Here is an 18,583-nt window from a genome sequence, read left to right as displayed (position 1 = left end):
TCATGTCTATAGTGTTGTCCCATGAAAAGATATAATAAAATATTTGCAGAAATGTGAGGGGTGTACTCACTTTTGTGATACACTGTATGTATGTATGTATGTATATATATATATCTTATGTTATGGGACACTGTGAGCTTGAGTGTGCTTAAGTGAGCTTCTGTGGCATAATGGTAAAGCCACACTGCAATGCCAGGGGTTCAAATCCCCAGGCTGGGCTTACAAATACAGAAGGCACCTGGTGGTATTTGAACCTAGCCATTGGGGGATACATAACTCTTATATCCATTCCAGGTTTGGAAAAGTAGGAGGGTTGCATCAGGAAGGGCATCCGACATAAGAAAAAAAATTTATAATTAATTTTAATAATAAAATATGCCAAATAAAATATGGTAGAATGTGCTGCTGTGGTGACCCCTAATGGAAGCAGCTGAAAGGCATCATTCACAATAGCAAACACACACTAGCCCACCAGAGCTGACATTTTGAACTTGTGAGTTCGAATTTTAGGTCTGCTACAGACAGGCTGGGCACCCATATGGACAATGATAATGCCACTTAAAACTTCACTATGCAAAAAAAGAAGCCTTATGTTAACCATGTCCAGAAGTGATGTCAGTTTCTCTTGACTTGGAACATCTCGGATGGACCATAACATAGTGGAAACGTGTATTGTGGTCAGTCAAATCAGTATTTTAGAGCTTTTATTGGAAGCAATGGACACTGTGCATTTCGGACCAAAGACCAAAAGGACCATCCAGACCATCAGTGCTCTTGGCAAAAACAATTTACACTTCTGTGATTGCAGCAAAACCACATGCTAGACATATTACAAAGACATGGCTGCAGAAGAAGAGGCTATGGGTACTGGACTGGCCTGCGTGCAGTCCTGACCTGTCCCCAATAGACAATGTGTGGAGAATTTTAAAACACACAAAAAAAACGAGACCATGACAAACCTGTACTGTTGCACACTGGGACAAAGTAGCTTCTTTCAATCACTCTAACGACCACATGGGCCAAGCTGGACAATCAGTCCTCATTTTCTTTGAGAAATGCACTTTTCTCGTTCTAAATTACACCATATGGCTTAATGTTTGTGAGCATTTCATCTCATTCAGGAGCTCAGCTACTACACCCACTGCTTACAAATGCATAAACTTAATCATGAGGACTGAATTTCCATAGACAAAAATTGGCAGAGAAAAGGGTTGGGTTTAATTCTCTCCTCCAGTTACTGTATGGGGCAGTTGTAGCCCAGTGGTTAAGGTACAGCACTAGTAATCGAAAGGTCACTGGTTCAAGCCCCACCACTGCCAGGTTGCCACTGTTGGGCCCTTGAGCAAGACCCTTAACTCTCAATTGCTTAAACAATGTACTGCCACAGTACTGTAAGTCTCTTTGGATAAAAGCGTCTGCTAAATGCCGAAAATGTAAACGTATGTACAGAGTTGCCAGTTTCAGCTGGTGCCTGGCAAACCATGACTGACCAGAATGAAGCAGTTAGTAAAAAGGGTTAGTATATCAACAAATACACTGAATATGTAATACAATCTATTTTACGAATTAACACCAGCTAAAGGGTGTTGTGTTGGTTCCATCATACTAGCAGGTAGTGATTAAAATAGAAAATTAAGCCTGTTTTAAGGTAAAGCTCTAAAGAACACGTCTGCAACTTTTCTTTACACAGCTATAGAACAGACAAAGACTTGATAAACTTCACAAATCTGATTATATGGGTTCGGTTAAGATAGTATTGTAGCTTTAATTAATCCAGCGAACAGGCATGGGCGGAAAGCAATGTTTATAGCGGTGTACGAGAGGGTTTTTCCTCTGTCTGGCTGGGCGGGGAGTGGCGCCTTCAGCCAATCACACGTGTTTTACTTCTCTATAACACTGAGCTGGAGAAGTTCACTGCGTGTATGAGTGTGTATGAGTGAACCAGCAGCTAGTGTAGATAGAGTAAACTCTAATAACAGGATGGATGTAATACCCTGTTGTGGCATTTTTCTCGTGCTGTTTTTCGGAGTTGGGATTCACCGATCGGACGGTAAAAGCTGCTTTATTTTGGTTTATGTTGCTCTGTTAGGTTTCATTTAAAAGTAAAGTTGCGAGTCAGAAGCGCTTCTATGTGTGTGTTGCTCTTTGTTTAACAAGAAGCGAAGCTGACTCTTTTCAAAGATGGCGCAGGTCAGCGCGAGCCCTGCTTTCCACAGGAATGTTTATTGTTTTGGGGAGGGGGTTGATCCTGGAAGAAATAGGGTTATAGCAGGAAAGATCTGAAAGTCTGTCGCGTTAAGGTGTGTATTGTAGGCTCAACGTGAAAAGCTTAGCATGGCTTAACATGACAAAACAAAACACTCAGATTTGCCAAACGTCTCATGTTAATAAACATTGTGTTCTGCAAAAGGAGAAGACTAATAAAAAGATGACATTGTCTTATATTCATGTATTAAGCTGCTGATTTTTCAGACACCGATTTTGAGTAAACAATTGTAAATAACATTAAAATGTGCATAAAATATTATATAATAATGCATAACGTCTAATATTATATATAACCCGTTGCTGTTTTAACACAATGTAAGTTACCCTGTAGTACCCTAATGAGTGGGGTTAATTGATTTCGTATAATGGTTCATATCGGATGAATATTGGTAGTCTATATGACAAGTGTGTTAGAGATCTGGTCTGTTATTTTGCTCTTTTTTAGTAAATTAAACAACATCGTTTTTTACTGTTTCACGTTAATGTGTAATCGCTGGCTTTTCGATGCATCTGGTAATGAAACTGTGGTGCGTATAATAAACAGTAATCAAACACACTTTAATTTTAATGTATTAACAATGATTTATATAAATTAAACGTTGGCACTGTTGGGCAGCAAGTTTCATGTTCATAATCAGTTTTGCGTTTATAGTAGGCGTAGTATGTGTAGTAGATTAACGGTACCCTAACTGTCCTGTAGTACTCCCAATACTAAATCGATGTTGATATACGTCGATATAAGTAGATTTTTTTGTGGCATATATTACTAGTTAGCACATTATATTTTATTTAACCGCATTTTCGACGATTTACCAATGTTTTGTCATTCATGCTTTGTAAACAGTATCCTCACTGTCCTGTAGTATCGTTACTGATGCATAGTAATGAACGTTGTGATTCTTATGGTGGAAATAAACTCTAAATACGTTTTTTTTTGTTGCAGTTAGCTGTTCTATTGAGTTAATACGTGTGTCTGTGTATATTCAGAATAAACGGGTCAAACTCTTTTACTAAATTGAGATTAATTACAAACCTGTCAGCTCGACCCATAACAGCCTGTCCTGTTCAGCTACGATATTACTACAGCTAACAAAGCTAGCTGACTAGCGGCTTAGTGCTTTTCTATTCGTTAGCTTTCTGTTTAGCTAACGTTTTATATATTATCGTTTTTCAGCTGTCCGTCTGTTCCAAAGTGATTATATTTATGAAAATATAGACAGAAGTTTGGTCGGGATAACGGACCTAGACTGCTAAGCTAGTTTCTCAGATGAAGTACCGTTAATGAAGCGATGTTCATATACATACATCCCGTCAGCTGTTTTCTGAAAGGCGATAATTTACCACATCACCACAGAAGTTTTGTTATACAGAGTTCATGCAGATCTTTTGACTGGTGCTTTTTAAGCAGCTCTGTGCTTTCTCCTCAACAGGATCACCACTGTTGTAGCACAATACTATGCCACAACGCCATCATCGCTTTGCTTAGATTAGCCCCTATGCAATCCAAGTCATGATCTCAATCCAGTTTATTCTTGTTATAACTTGTCTTCTAAGTCCTGGGACCACAAGTCTTGTCATAACACTGCCTTAAGTGTTGATTTGGGTCCCTCATTAGATGCCCAAAGTAATGTAACTTGTGGGAATACATGTGGTTCAGTAGTTTTGGTCATCTTCTATACTTGTTCAGAGGTCATCTTTCTTTTCTTGGTCTATATCCAGCTTGGGCAATCTCTTCTTTTTGGTTTGCATTCGTTTAGAGATTACTTGCAACTAGGGCTGCAACAATTGATTATTTTTGTAATCGAGTATCCTATCGATTATTCCAGCGATTAATCGGATAAGACTTTTGCTTTAATAAAGAGCAAACATAAATACATATAAGATTAAATAAGACACGTCTCTTAAAACAAACTGCACATTTTTATTCCTTGCATACAGTACAGTTTAAAGAGAACACTTTTGAAATGCAAAAACAAATACATCAAAAATAAATCAAATTACCTTAAAATGTATACAGACAACCTAAAACTTAGGCATAAATAATAATAAACAATAATACATGAACATTGCCTCGAATTTGTGCAACTTTCAGAACTAAAAGTTTCAGCTATAGCTCACACATACCATAAAGCTTTAATATTTTGTTGGGAGGCTTTGTGCCGTTTGTAGGAGGTAAAAAGTTCTGTCAGGATTGTATCTCCATGTGTGTTTGCCTAAGTCTTCAAAAAAGCATGTGGTGGTTGCGATAAAGAAACGTAAATGTATCAACACGACGCTCTGATGGTGTGGATGTTGTACTGAGTTTTTGTTTTTTCAGCTTAAAATGATCTCAAACTTTCTGTGGTTTCTGCGTCCTAAATCACTACGTTCACACTGAACAGTACGCAGGAGTGGCGAGTGTGTCCAAATACGTAGTATTCATTTAACTGTACGCAAAAAGTACCCGGTTTAAGTCCTGTTAAGTACTGTTTAAGTATGAGATTTCGGACGCAGCCCTCGGCTTCTTCACGTCACCTGCCCACAGCGTAAACGCGTTGTGCAAAAGTGAAAGTCGTCCGTGTGAAACACCTTGAGCTGTATATAGTTGTATGGATTAAACGATGCCTCGATGCAAAAAATTTGAATCAATGATTTTTAGTAATCGATTTACTGGAGTTTCTCGAGGAATCGTTTCAGCCCTACTTGCAACAGGATCTTGCTATCCCAGTCTTCCACAATTTCCTGTAGACCTTATGCAGCTTTTTCAGAGTGATCTCTTCACCAGACCCGAGCAGTTCAACTGTTATATCATCTGGACCAAGTGCTTTGTTCTTAGCCAGTTCTAGCTTGACACTCTTGATCTCTTTCTTTTCTGAACATCAATCTGTATGTTCTCCTCATCACCACTGTACAATTTGTTACAGAAGTCTTTCCATTTTTGGTACGCTTTTTTTATTCCATCCCATTTTGCCCTTGATGGCTGTAGTTTGCTGGAATGGTTTGGTGAGTTTTTCTTATCTGGATCACGTTTGCTGTTGCCAGCTCATTTGGTTTATCTCCTCTGAGCATCAACAAGTTTTCTGAAGTTTTCAAGGTTCAACATCAGTGGCTTCCTGATTTACTTCCTCTTAAATTCAAGCTTAATTGTCAACATCACAAGACTGTGATCAGAGTCACAATCTGCACTGAGACATACGTGCATTTGTTAACTGACTGTTTCAACTGCTGACTGATCAGGATGTAGTCTGGTATCTGGTCTCTTGATTACTGTTCCAAATGTATCTGTGCCTGCTGTATAGGTGGCACAATGTCTTGGTGATAACAAATTTATGGTCAGGACAGAAATCCATCAGTGTCTAATCCCGGTTGTTCCTCAAGGACTTCACATTCACACCAGTGATCACAAGTAGGTTTTGCTTGAGAGTCACTGCAAGTACACTTTCAATGTTCAGTCTCTTCATCTTGTTTGTCATTAGTTGGTGAATAACACTGGTTGATAGATAGATAGATAGGTAGATACTTTATTTTTCCCAAGGGAAATTAGTGAAAATAGTTAAGTCATATCTCTTGGCTTTGTGGCTGATATGACTCTGCCACTCACTGTTTTACTGAGTTGTAGGATGTTAGGCATGTAGCAATGTTTCCATCCAGCACTGTGTCCATCCAACGTCTTGAAGTGTCTAGTGCCTGTTCACTTAGTCTCAGACAACCCACAAATGCTGATGTTCAGACTCTTTAATTCACTTCCAAGTGTTGATAACTTACTAAGTGAATCGAGACGATTCTGCTGTCCTACTTGTAGTATCTCCACTATTAATGTAATATCTATTGTGCTGTGATACATGTGCTGTCAGTTATCAAAAACACATCTGTCTTTGTTATAAAGTTATAATTTTATATGTAAAATATGAGGTTATTTATGTGTCCTGTGATTTTCACTGCCATAATAACATTACTATAAATTTAATTTGATTCTACACATTGGGGCATGAACCCATCTCAATGCAACATATTCACACCCAAGGGCAATGAAGATAAGCCGAACCACCTGCTGCATGTTTTATTTAGGGTGGAAACCTGGAGGATATAAACATATTGAGAGAACTGAGATTGAGGAAGCTCTCTTACAGACAGTGATAAGGGGTGAGGATCATACTCTTGCCATCAGGAACCATGTTGCTGTGTGCCACCCGACTGGGTGTGAGCCCTGTGCTCCCCCCTTTTCAAATGGTTATGCACACTTTTCCAGCCACTTGTTAGTGTGGCAGTGCAGCCACTGGAACATTTGTCTTAACCATTGGAGTACTGCATTACTCAAGTCTGTTTTTTGGAAAGATAACGTTTCGGTATTTCATGACTGACTGGTGATGTTGGAAGAATCATCTTCATTTACATGAAGATTAAACATTTGTAAATAAACATTTCAGTTTTTATGCTTACTACACAGACACTTTATTCACATTACTCTAGCAAATGTTTTAGAGCGTTCATGTTAGTTCTGCACAAAAAGGGATGTGGTTTTTAGTAGTTCATTGATCTGTATACTATTATTATTATTATTTTATACAACAGTTAGTTCCGACCTTACAATCTGATTGGTTGAGAAGCGTTCTAACCGTGCTGATATTCGTGATAACAGCACGGCCTTTTCACACCATAACTGTATTACTCCGCTGATGCGTTGACATTAACGACAAGCTTCATGCACACAAACGCGCACACAGGCGATACAGACTTTTTCCCGATCGTGTTTTAAATCCGTTATCTGATATACAATCTAGTGCACTGTGTAGGGAACATAAATCAATTGTCTAATTCACTATCTAGTGCACTATGTAGGGAACATAAATCCGTGATCTGATACACAATCTAGTGCACTATGTAGGGAACATTAATGTGTTTGTAACGCGAACAGTTAGCTTAATAGCCCAGTTAGCAGCTCATAAAAGCTCTGTTCTCACCCATATCCTTTGGTGTGTGCGAGAGGTTTTTTTATTTCTTTTTTTTCCCCTTCGGAGGTTCTTGCCTTTTTCTTCTTCTTGTTTTTACCTCCCTGAAATGAGTTTTTGCAACTTGGGATGTCTGCTAGTCTGCTAGGGATGTCTGTAGTGTTAAACTTTATATTCATTATGGAACTCGCCTTCGGCTCGTGCCTGCGACCAAATCACAGCCGTGATGTTATTCGCGATAACGCACTCCCTCTCGTGTTCTATTGCTTAAATGATTTTGATAATTGCTGAACCGCATGGAATGCTGTGACACTCTCATCACTGTATGGAACATTGTGTCCTAAGTCGGAAGCTTAGTGATTAGAAACAGCCAAATAATAAGGGTGTAATTTTTTTAGCAATAAATATTTTCCTAGTTTGCTACATTGGGCTGCACATGAAAAAGGAGAGATGCTGTGTCCAAAATATGTACTAAATGTTTTACTTAATTACTTTTTATTTAGGGTAATGCTTTTATTTTAAACAACAGTTAATTACAAAGAAGGCTTGTTGTGACACTTCTATCAGCTTATTGGCTCAAGCAATGTTTTTCTGCTTGATGAAGCCTGAAATTGGTAATATACAAGAATATTTCATACTAAATAACATTTTGCACCCTGTAAAGTAGTTACAATTTTGGTTCTTAATTTTAAAAAATGAATAAGCTCAATTTTGTAGTCTGTTAATCAGTGCCATTTACAGAAGTGCTTTGTACTTATAGTATGAGTCAACATCAGTCTAAGAGCTGAATTCTTTTCTATTAAATGTAAAAAATAAATAGGTAGAACTGGCAGCTTGTTTATTTATTCATTCATTTGATATTTTTTTAAATTAAGTGCAACTTTATTTTTCCTTTATGTACTTTAGTAAAAAGGTTGGTGCAACATAAGCCGAGAAGGACAGCTGGCAATTCAGGACAACACCAAGGGTTGGAACATTTTTAGATTCTTTGATCTGAGAGTCATTAAGAGATCTTTGCATGGATACACAAACCCAAGAATATATATCAGCTTAGTCTTACTTAGGTCAAGTTTCAAATGATTGAGTGGACATTCATAATGAGACATCTCCCAGACTTGCTGGGATGCAAGACTTGTCAGAAGGAGGCAAATGACAGAATGAGCTATCATCAGTGTAGGGATTGTAGGAAAAAGTGAGGATATGGGAATAGGTAAGAAAGGATATGACTTTACCAAGAAACTAGGTGTATATAGAAAAACTGAGAGGATCATGTACAGAACCTTGTGAGACTCCAGTTAAAATTATTATTATTTATTAGAATTGTCATGTTTTACACTCTTCGGTTACGTTCATACAGAAACGGTAGTTACTCATTCATCAAGATTCATTTCCACCTGGGAATAGAACACAGGACCTTCTTGCTGTGAGGCGACAGTGCTATCCACGAAGCCACCATGCCTCCAGTTGAAAAATGCATGGAAGTAATGTAGATCCTTTCCATGGCACCTGGTTAAAAACACCCTTCCCGATAGAAAGCCATCCAATGCCATGCTTAACAAGTTACTTGGATTGAGATTGAATAGGGTAGACAGGGGAACGCTTTGATTTACTGTGTTGTTGCTGCATAGAGTTTGGAATTAAGATGTCAGTTATTAACCAAAACCGAAGTAATCGTTTTATTAATACTGTCTGGTAAATGTCATTTTAATTCATTTCCAACAGCTGAGATGTAATTACAATTACCAGCACAGCTACAGTCTGTACAGAGTAAAAACGCTGATTTGAAACTCACCCCAACCCGCTAGTGCTCTATGTACAGCTGCATTTGGAGTTTCTGATGGAAACCTTGTCATGTATTTATATTATTTACAAGGGAACAATGAAGCTATTATTCATTTAAATCACAAACAGGAAACCTGTTTTGCATGAGTATGAGATCTAACTGCATGTTAAACTCTGCAGATGTGATATTTTGTTTAAATTATATCTCAAAGTAAAATAACTACACCAATGTTGTTAGCAAAGCTTTACTATAATGACCATCTTTTTATTTTGTTTAGTATGTTTAGTTAGCTCTTGTAATAATCTGTTTGCAACCAACTTTGTTTAAAATCTACAAACCCCATTTTCAGAGAAGTTGAGACATTTTGTAAAACGAAATAATAAGAAGAAATTTGGTAATTCTCATAAATCATTATTTAACTAATAAAATAGAAAGAAAGAATTTTCTATTGTTCAGTAATCAACATTTGTTAAGAGAAACCTACTGAGCTCTCTACATAGACAGCATTTTATGTCATCCAACGCACGCTCCAGAGAAGATGGCTGTTCAAATTCTTAGATGTCTTAAAATGATGTCTAGTAAGATACCTTAAATTTGAACGGTATTTTGCCTGAATAATGAGGGAGCATCTGATGCTGCCTTAACGGTGAAGGCAAGAACAATGGGGAGCAACCAACTGAGTTATTTTTAAATGTGAATAAATTCTCATAGATTTTAAATATGTATAAATGTGTAAAGTGTAATTTATTTTTTAATTCAGTCTTCTCAGTGACAATTTAACCGTTTTTGGTACACTGAAGGAGATGTTAGTTGACATGCTATCGTGTTGTGCCACCCTCATGCCATTGGTTTGAATGGCATGAGGCTAGCTGTGTTAGCTTAGTAAGGGAAAACTGATGTAGTCACCGTAATCTCTGTCTAAGTAGTGCGTTCGAATAATCTGACTTATAAGTCGATGGCTTATTAGAATCCTCTCTATAAAATGTTTTCATGGAAGCTTCTTTAATTATTATTTGGTAAACCATTTGTAACCCTAAGTACTTTGCCTTTTTAGTATTTTTTAAAAAGTCGGCACAACACACAGAGTATCTGGAGGAAACAAGAACAGACTTGGGGATAACACACCAAACCTCTCTCGAACAGTGATGGGAGGCTAGGTTTAAACCCTATAAAGGGTTGGAAGCTGTGCTGCACCAGCACTACATACCGTGGCACCTCTGTTGCCCTTCCAGAACAGTACAAAAGAAATTAACAAACTAAATCATTGGTTTAGAGGAATTACATAACAAATGACTTTACATTTCTAGTATATGAGGATTAAGCTTTGTTGGTAGTTAAATATTTATCCTCTAATATATTATAGGCTTCCTTTAATATTAGGAATCCCTAAATTATAAATGGGATGCTCAGTGCAGCAGTCTATTATGCTAGTCCACCGGATTTAAATCTCAGCAGTGCTATCAGTCGGCCTGGCATCTACACAGACTTAATTAGCAGGGTATTTCTGCCTTGTGCCCAGCATTTTCCCAGTCACTGGAAAAGTGGTTGATGGACATGAAATGGAAATTTAAACAATAGACTTTAGCTGTTATACATCTGTCCACAATAAAGTAAGTTGTTGGTTAGTTAAAGAGATTGATCTGATCTAAAAATATTACATGCTGCTGCACATGCTGACTTAAGATTTACTTTTATACAGTACAGTACAAATGTTTATTAGCTTTCTGTCAGTGCAACATTGTGACAAATTTTTTTTTTTTTTTCATCTCATTTGGTCTTTTTCCTGATCTATTACACCATCCTAAAAGAATAAAAACTAATGAGATGTGAATTAAATTAGATTTTGTTTTGTTTTTTTGTGCGATCCATTTTAATGCTGCAAATGTGATGGCAGATACAAAACAAATCCTGAACTGAACATGGAAAGATAATAAACAAGTATTTCATCACATCAGAAAAAATGACCATCCTCAGGGCTGTATGATACAAACAGGCTTATCTGTATATTCCAAGTCTGATTAAACCACAGAAAACCCTGTCCCCTCTATTTCAGATTTAAGCTTTGGGATGCAACAGATTGTATGCTCTTTGGTTGGCCAGATTACCATGAATGGAGAATTCTTAATTGTGTTTTTTCTTACTATGAAATTATGGACTTCTGGATAAAGGAAAGAGTGCAACAATGTTTATAGCTTTGCCATGACATAGCATGTCTGGCTGTACTCAAGTTATTTAAAAAAAAGTCTAATGCTTAATGGCCTTTTCTTGGGACTTTGTAGCGCTCACAGACTTGAAGCATATTTACATTTACATTTACATTTTCAGCATTTAGCAGACGCTCTTATCCAGAGCGACTTACAGAAGTGCTTCTATAGTGAACATTTTATTTCTCAAGTTTAGGTAAACAACAGTCGAAGAACACAAATCTGCTAAAAACCTGTTAGAACCAAAGTGCCTTTTTTTTTTTTTTTTTTGGAAATGGAAAATAATGGAACAAAATGTTAGTAAATAAGTACAAGTCAGCCTAAGTGTTTAGTAAAAAGGTGGGTTTTTAATCGTTTTTTAAAGACAGCAAGAGACTCAGATGTTCGGACAGACAGAGGAAGTTCATTCCACCACTTCGGCGCTAGAACAGAGAACAGCCTTGATGCTTGTCTTCCTCGAGTCCTGGGTGGAGGATCAAGTCGAGCGAGACTAGAGGCTTGGAGGTTGCGTGGTACAGAGCGGGGTTTGATTAGGCCATGAAGGTAGCTTGGGGCTGGTCCATTTTTGGCTTTGTAGGCAAGCGTCAGTGTTTTAAACTGAATACGTGCAGCTACAGGAAGCCAGTGAAGAGAACGTAGCAGTGGGGTGATGTGGCAGTGTTTGGGTTGGTTAAAAACCAGACGTGCAGCTGCATTTTGAATTAGCTGTAAGGGTTTAATCGTGGACATGGGAGCTCCAGCCAGGAGGGAGTTGCAGTAGTCCAACCGTGAGATTACAAGTGATTGCACCAGAATCTGGGTAGCTTCCCTGGAGAGAAATGGACGAATCTTCCTGATGTTGTAGAGGAGGAACCGACACGCTCTTGTCATGTTGGCTATATAAGGAGAGAATGTCAGCTGGTTATCAAGGACAACACCAAGACTTCCTACCTTATCAGATGATCTGATCTGGGAGTCATCCAGAGAAATGACTAGGTCCTGGGTTGGAGACTGATCTCCAGGAATGAGCAACATCTCTGTCTTGCTGGGATTAAGTTTTAGATGATGAGCCGACATCCATTGTGAGATATCTTGCAGACATGCTGAGATGCGAGCTGAGACTTGCGTGTCTGAAGGAGGAAATGACAGAACGAGCTGAGTGTCATCTGCATAGGAGTGGTAGGAGAAGCCATGGGAGGCTATGACCTTGCCCAGAGAGCTGGTGTAGATAGAGAAAAGAAGTGGGCCAAGTATAGAGCCCTGAGGAACACCGGTTGAGAGAGTGCATAGGGGAGATATGGATCCCCTCCATGACACTTGGTAGGAGCGCCCTTCCAGGTAGGAGGCCATCCATTGCCATGCTGAACCTGTTACTCCAAGGTTGGAGAGAGTGGTTAGGAGAATGCTGTGATTCACTGTGTCGAAGGCTGCAGAGAGGTCAAGAAGAATAAGGACAGATGACAGTTTGGCTGCTTTGGCTGCATGAAGCTTCTCAGTAACAGCTACAAGAGCTGTTTCTGTAGAATGTGCTGCCTTGAAGCCAGACTGGTACGGATCGTGGAGGTCATTCTGAGTGAGAAAGGCAGATAGTTGGTTATAGACAGCACGTTCAAGAATTTTGGATATAAAAGAGAGGAGTGAGACAGGTCTGTAGTTGTTAATGTCTGTAGTGTCTAGTGTAGGTTTCTTAAGAAGGGGGATGACCTGAGCCTTCTTAAAAGCAGTAGGGACAACACCTGATGTCAGGGAGTTGTTGATGATGGGTGTGATGGAGGGGATCAGGTCCTGTGAGATGTCTTTGAGGATGGTGGATGGTATAGGGTCAAGTGTGCATGTAGTGGGATTGCTGGATGAGAGGAGCTGTGTAACCTCATCCATGGTGAGTGGGGTGAAGCTGGTGAGTGTGTTGGTGGGTTGAGGGTCAGTTGAAAGTGGGTCAGTCAGAGAGAAGGATTGATTGATTTTGTCGATCTTTTCCTGAAAGAATGTTGAAAAGTCAGTAGCAGTGAGAGAGGCAATTTCAGCAATTTAGGGTTACGGACCTTGCTCAGGTGCCCAACATTTGGTAGTTTGTCTGTGGTGGTGCTTGAACTGGAAACCTTCTTATTACTAGTCTAGTACCTTAACCACTGAGCTACCACTGCCAACTTGCTGATTGAAAATGCAGTTTAGTCAGTAATTGTACTGATGTGTAATTCCAAGTTCTTTACTTGCTATGAAAGTAAAACAGCCTGTGTAAAACTGTTTTAAGCTTTAAGCTTTTAGCTCATTGTGTTAGAGAATGTCTTTTTGAAATGTGTGTTAATGGCTAGATAGCTAAGCACATTAACTGATGGCAACCAGCTGTCAGATTGAGGCTGTTAGAAAAATAGCATTGCCTTCCATTACACAGCAAATACAATCAATAAGGCTTTTTTGACAGACAAATCTGATGCATTTTGGTGACCCTGGACTACTTGTTGTCTGGCTTATAAGAGCAAAATGTATCTGTGTAGTTTTAGGTTGAAATACAAAGCAGTGATGCCAGTTCTCTCAGTGCAAGTGCTGTGATTCTGACAGTTCCGCAGAGTATGAAAGAGAAAATATGCCCTTTTTATTTGATGATTTGGTGATTTTGATGATTTGGTGATTTTATTTTAATTTTTTAGTACCACTCGTAAATGTAAATGTGCTACAGATGAGTATCTCCAGTTGGGCCAGAGCAAGAATCAGGGTTGCAATAGAACACTTCACTTGGTACATATTGTCAACACTGTAGCACTTAATATTTTTTAAATATTATTCTTTTAAGTAGTAACTACATGTATCGTTTTAGTTGAATCACTGGCATATCACTTATTGACACTTATTGTGGTGCTTAGTAAGGTGACGGGATGTTAAAAATGACCTTTAGCTGGGCACTTGACATCCACACTGCACTTGACCTTGGCACTTGTAAGTGATTGTCTTTTACATGACTTGCAAATAAGCATGTAAATTAGTTCTGTACTTACTAATGACTCATATGTGGTTCCAAAAACAGACCTAATTATGTTTTAGTAAAATTGCTTAATTGTTTATTTTCGTCTCTGTACGCTGACTTTAACTGCCACAAATCTGAACTGAAATGTATTTTAAAATGTTGTAGGTCTATGTTTTTTAAATTGTTATTTATTAGGATTTTAACATCATGTTTTACATTCTTTGGTTACATTCATGACGGGACAGGTCGTTACTGGTTACACAAGATTCATCAGTTCAAGTTTTAATGTTAAACACAGTCATGGACAATTTTGTGTCTCCAATTCACCTCATTTGCATGTTTTTGTACTAGGGGTCTGCTATATCGTATCGTTCACGATAATACCGGTATAATTTTTAAAACGATAAAAAAAATTCCATATCGTGATAATAGTGGTTTTTTGAGTTGTTTACGTAATGACATTACGCAGCTACGCATATGGCGTACGTTCATTACATGGGTCATTTGGGCACAGCAACAAGTATGGTGGAAAGCAGCTTTGTGGTTCCAAAATGGGGAGCGAGTTCAGTAGCGTGGAGGTGGTTTGGTTACAAAATATCAGATGCACAACAAACCACAGTAATATGTAAAGTATGTAAGAAGCTTGTAACGACAAAAGGGGGAAACAAAAGTAATCCGTTTCACCACCTCCGGCAGAAGCACCCAGTTCAGTACGAGGAAAGTCAAAAAAGCCTCAAAGAGAGCGCAGCGGCCAATGTGAGTAACGCTAACCCAAGCAGACAGTCTTCACTGACTCAGCACAGCATCACCTCAGTATGACAGAAAGAGCAAATGCTGGAAAGAAATTACCGAAGCTATCGCATTTTGTTTAGTTAAATATATGATGCCAATTCAAACTGTTGAGAAGCAAGGCTTTATCCAGCTTATTAAAAAGCTAGACTGGAGATAATTAATAATAATAGGTAATACTAGGCAGTCTAGTTTGTGTTTGTTTTTCTGTTTAATGTGAAGCTTTTGAGTATTTTTGTATAATTGTTACAGTTAAAATTTAAAAACATGCACAAAATTTTCGGCACTTGTTTTTTGAAAGATTTTTTGATACATTATTTATGTTACATTATTTTTATTGAAAAGACAATACAGAAAAGTGTGCGTAATTTTTACATACTTCTTACATATTTCTACGAAGTGTTTGAAACATATTAACTCTACAGCAAAAAAAATAATGTTCAAGTTTTATTTAGTGTTTTCTTGAAATGAATAAAATATTTTTCTGTGTTTTGTTATATCGCAAAAAAATACCCTGAAATATCGTGATATTATTTTAGGGCCATATCGCCCACCCCTATTTTGGACTGTGGGAGAAAACCAGAGCTCCCAGCGGAAATCCACGCAGACACAGGGAGAACATGCAAACTCCACACAGAAAGGACCCAGACTGCTCCACCTGGAAATCAAACTCAGGACTTTCTTGCTGGGAGGCCACAGTGCTACCCACCAAGCCACCTGTAGGTGTGTGTAAAAGAAAATGTAATTGCAATAAATAGTACAGAAAGTCATTGTGTATTAGTCAAATAATTAAAATCAGTACACTTTTTTTGGCATACCATAGAAAAATTGTATCTGAGAGGATTCAATTACCTTTCAGACCTGTTGGCTTTTTGCACCCATTGTGGATTTGAGTTTGTTTTACAAAGGTATATTAAAAATTTAAACCTGAAATATTGTATTCACATATGTATTCAGACCCTTCAGTATGTCTCCAGGCAGGCCTAACCTTTTTGTGGTTGTACAATGGCATATGCCATTTACAAATCGAATACCATTAGCTTCTCATTATAGCTGGCATTTTCGATGCTTAATGCTACCTCACCATGATAAAATGCTTTATGAGTCAAAGGTCATAAACATAAGCACTTCTTGCACTTAAAGTGAGCTGGTTAAGTGTCTGTTGTCTCTGTACAAAATCATTCCACTCTTGACCCCATCTTTTAAATAATCAGACAAAAGGTCCTTGTTTTTTATTTCCATATTCTATCCACACATTTTGTTGACGTCACTGTTCTAGCAAGACACATTGTCAGGATGAAACCGAGGCCGCTCAGGGATGTCTCATAGACCGCGGCTGTCAGATTTGCACCTCTGTGTTAGCCAGCATGGTGGCTGAACTAGTTTTACCTGTTTGAGGGATCGTATCTCACTTCACATCTTATAATTCACCAGCTACACCCAGACTGTTGTGTCGGCAGTTTGGAATACCAGACACTGTTGTGATTTATAGATTATGTTTTTGAATAAGTGCCAACCCTAAATTGCAGCTGTCACAGTCAACACAGTGGCATTTAAACAGCGCATCAGTGTTAAGCTAACAGTTTAGTGTGTCAGTCTGCGGCTGATGGGGAATAAAAAGAATTAAGGAAAGACTGTCTGACAAAGAGTGCATTGTGCTCAACTCAGTGCATTTATTACAGACCCATAGGGATTGGTCTATTAGTGTTTAGTGAAATCATGTGGAGGTATTAGTGCTTTTTTTTTTAATATGGTACATCATGGTGTGGTTAAGAATTTATATCTAGAACTAAGTTTTCTGGTTGAATGCCTGTGTAACTTTTTTGTGCATAACAATAGCAGTGTAAATATGTTAATTATTTATTTATTTAGATTGTGGGCTGATGATCATTTCATATCAAGAGCTAGTTTTAACAGTATACTCTTAATTCTCTGGTCATGCCAGGTTGTTCTTTGTCTATGCTATTGATCAACCAGGTAACCGATAACCAAAAGCATAAGTAAGTAGTAAATGAATGCGGTCATTTAAATATATTTCCAACATCTCATGCTTGGTTTGATTTAAGATTGGTGCTGTAGATCTTACACACACAAGCATTTTAGGGTGAGAGGTCAGATTTTCCTTTTTCTCAGATCTAATACAGTGCTTTCCATTACAAAAAAAATACAAATAAATTCATACTGAAACGATTATGTTCACCCAATAAGGCTGGCATGGTTGCACGGTGGCTCGGTGGGTAGCACTGTTGCCTCACAGCAAGAAAGTCCTGGGTTCAATCCCCAGATGGGGCGGTCCGGGTCCTTTCTGTGTTAAGTTTGCAGGTTCCCCTGTGTCTGCACGGGAGGTCCAGTTTCCTCCCACAGTCCAAAGACATGCAAGTGAGGTGAATTGGAGAATTGGAATTTTCCATGACTGTGTTTGTGTTAAACTTGTGACCTGATGAGTCTTGTGTAACCAGTCATTACCTGTTCTGTCATTAATTCTAATAAACAAAATAAAATAAATGTTCCTTATAAAACGGATAGTTCCGGTCCTAAAATCTGATTGGCTGAGCCGCGTTCGAAGCCGTTGTAAAATCCCCGATAAACGCACGCCTATGACCACCTCACATCATTCCATATTAATACACCACTGAATAGAAAAAATTTATGTTATTTTCGCCCTCATGTTGCCTAGCAACACTGTTAATCGAACTATTTTGCGTCGCGGAAGAATGCTTTATTGTAAGTTTATACACAATAAATAAATGTATGAATTAAACATTGTTGTATTTATTATATTTTATGTTGACCGCCGTTTTATAAAAGCAATAAGCCACTCGCGACCGTGCGTTACTGCTATGATTTTAGCACGGGGAAAGAAGTTTTAGGCACTCCGCTTCGCGTCGTGCCAAAAACGTCATCCCCGTGCTAAAATCACAGTAATGCACGGCCCCTCGTGGCTTATTGCTTTATTCATAAATGCTTGACTGGATTTAGGTCAGAAAGCATTAAGGTGTATAGTGGAGTGGTAATTCTGTTTGTCAGGACATAGTTGATTCTGTGCAGGTGCCCAACTTCAGAGTAAGCAAAACACCCCAGACCTAAATATTCCCATCATTATGCTTCATACCATCCTCAAACCGTACCATCATCTTTACTGTTTTTCTCTTTACATAAACCCTTCTGTACTGCTCTAAATCTCAAACCTGCGTTAATAAATAAGACTGTTGTCTAGTCATATACAGTAGACCCTTGAGTTATGAACGGTTTACCATACGAACATTTCGGGTTACGAACGATCTTTTTAAACTTGAAGTACGAACAAATTTCGGATTGCGAACCAAAATTCGCGAAACACGTAACGTCACAAACAAGTTGACTCTTAGTGCCTCTCTCTCTCTCTTTCTCTCTCTCTCTGCCAGTAGCTGTCACTGTGTATCAGACATTAGGTGAGAGAGAAGGAAGTTATTCTTTCATGCAATTTCACCTACAAAATACAACACTATTGAAGTAAAGAAGGAAATAATAGAGAAATATGAGAGTTATTTCAGAAATATGAGAGTTATTGTTGTTTCTGGTAGATACATTTTATAAAAAAAAGAAGGAAATTTATTATGGTAAAATGTGATGTGTGTATGTACAGTATTGTACAGTACTACTGTTGTTATTCATTATTGTTTATTACATT

At 38.2% G+C, this 18,583-nt stretch overlaps 1 protein-coding gene across 1 annotated transcript in view; it reads left to right on the top strand.

Annotated features, from left to right (window-relative positions):
• Nucleotides 1-1,951: 1,951 nt before the first annotated feature.
• The window catches only part of tgfbr1b (transforming growth factor, beta receptor 1 b), a 94,097-nt gene continuing 77,465 nt past the window's right edge, over nt 1,952-18,583 (top strand). The window contains exon 1 of the mRNA XM_062991202.1: nt 1,952-2,050. Coding sequence (XP_062847272.1) covers nt 1,981-2,050 — 70 coding nt within the window. The 5' untranslated portion in view covers nt 1,952-1,980. The remainder of the gene's footprint in view (nt 2,051-18,583) is intronic.

This window comes from Trichomycterus rosablanca, chromosome 3 (genome assembly GCF_030014385.1).
Source record: "Trichomycterus rosablanca isolate fTriRos1 chromosome 3, fTriRos1.hap1, whole genome shotgun sequence".
Classification (NCBI taxonomy): domain Eukaryota; kingdom Metazoa; phylum Chordata; class Actinopteri; order Siluriformes; family Trichomycteridae; genus Trichomycterus; species Trichomycterus rosablanca.
The sequence above is the reverse complement of the archived record's forward strand: the minus strand, read 5'-3'. Positions and strand labels throughout refer to the sequence as shown.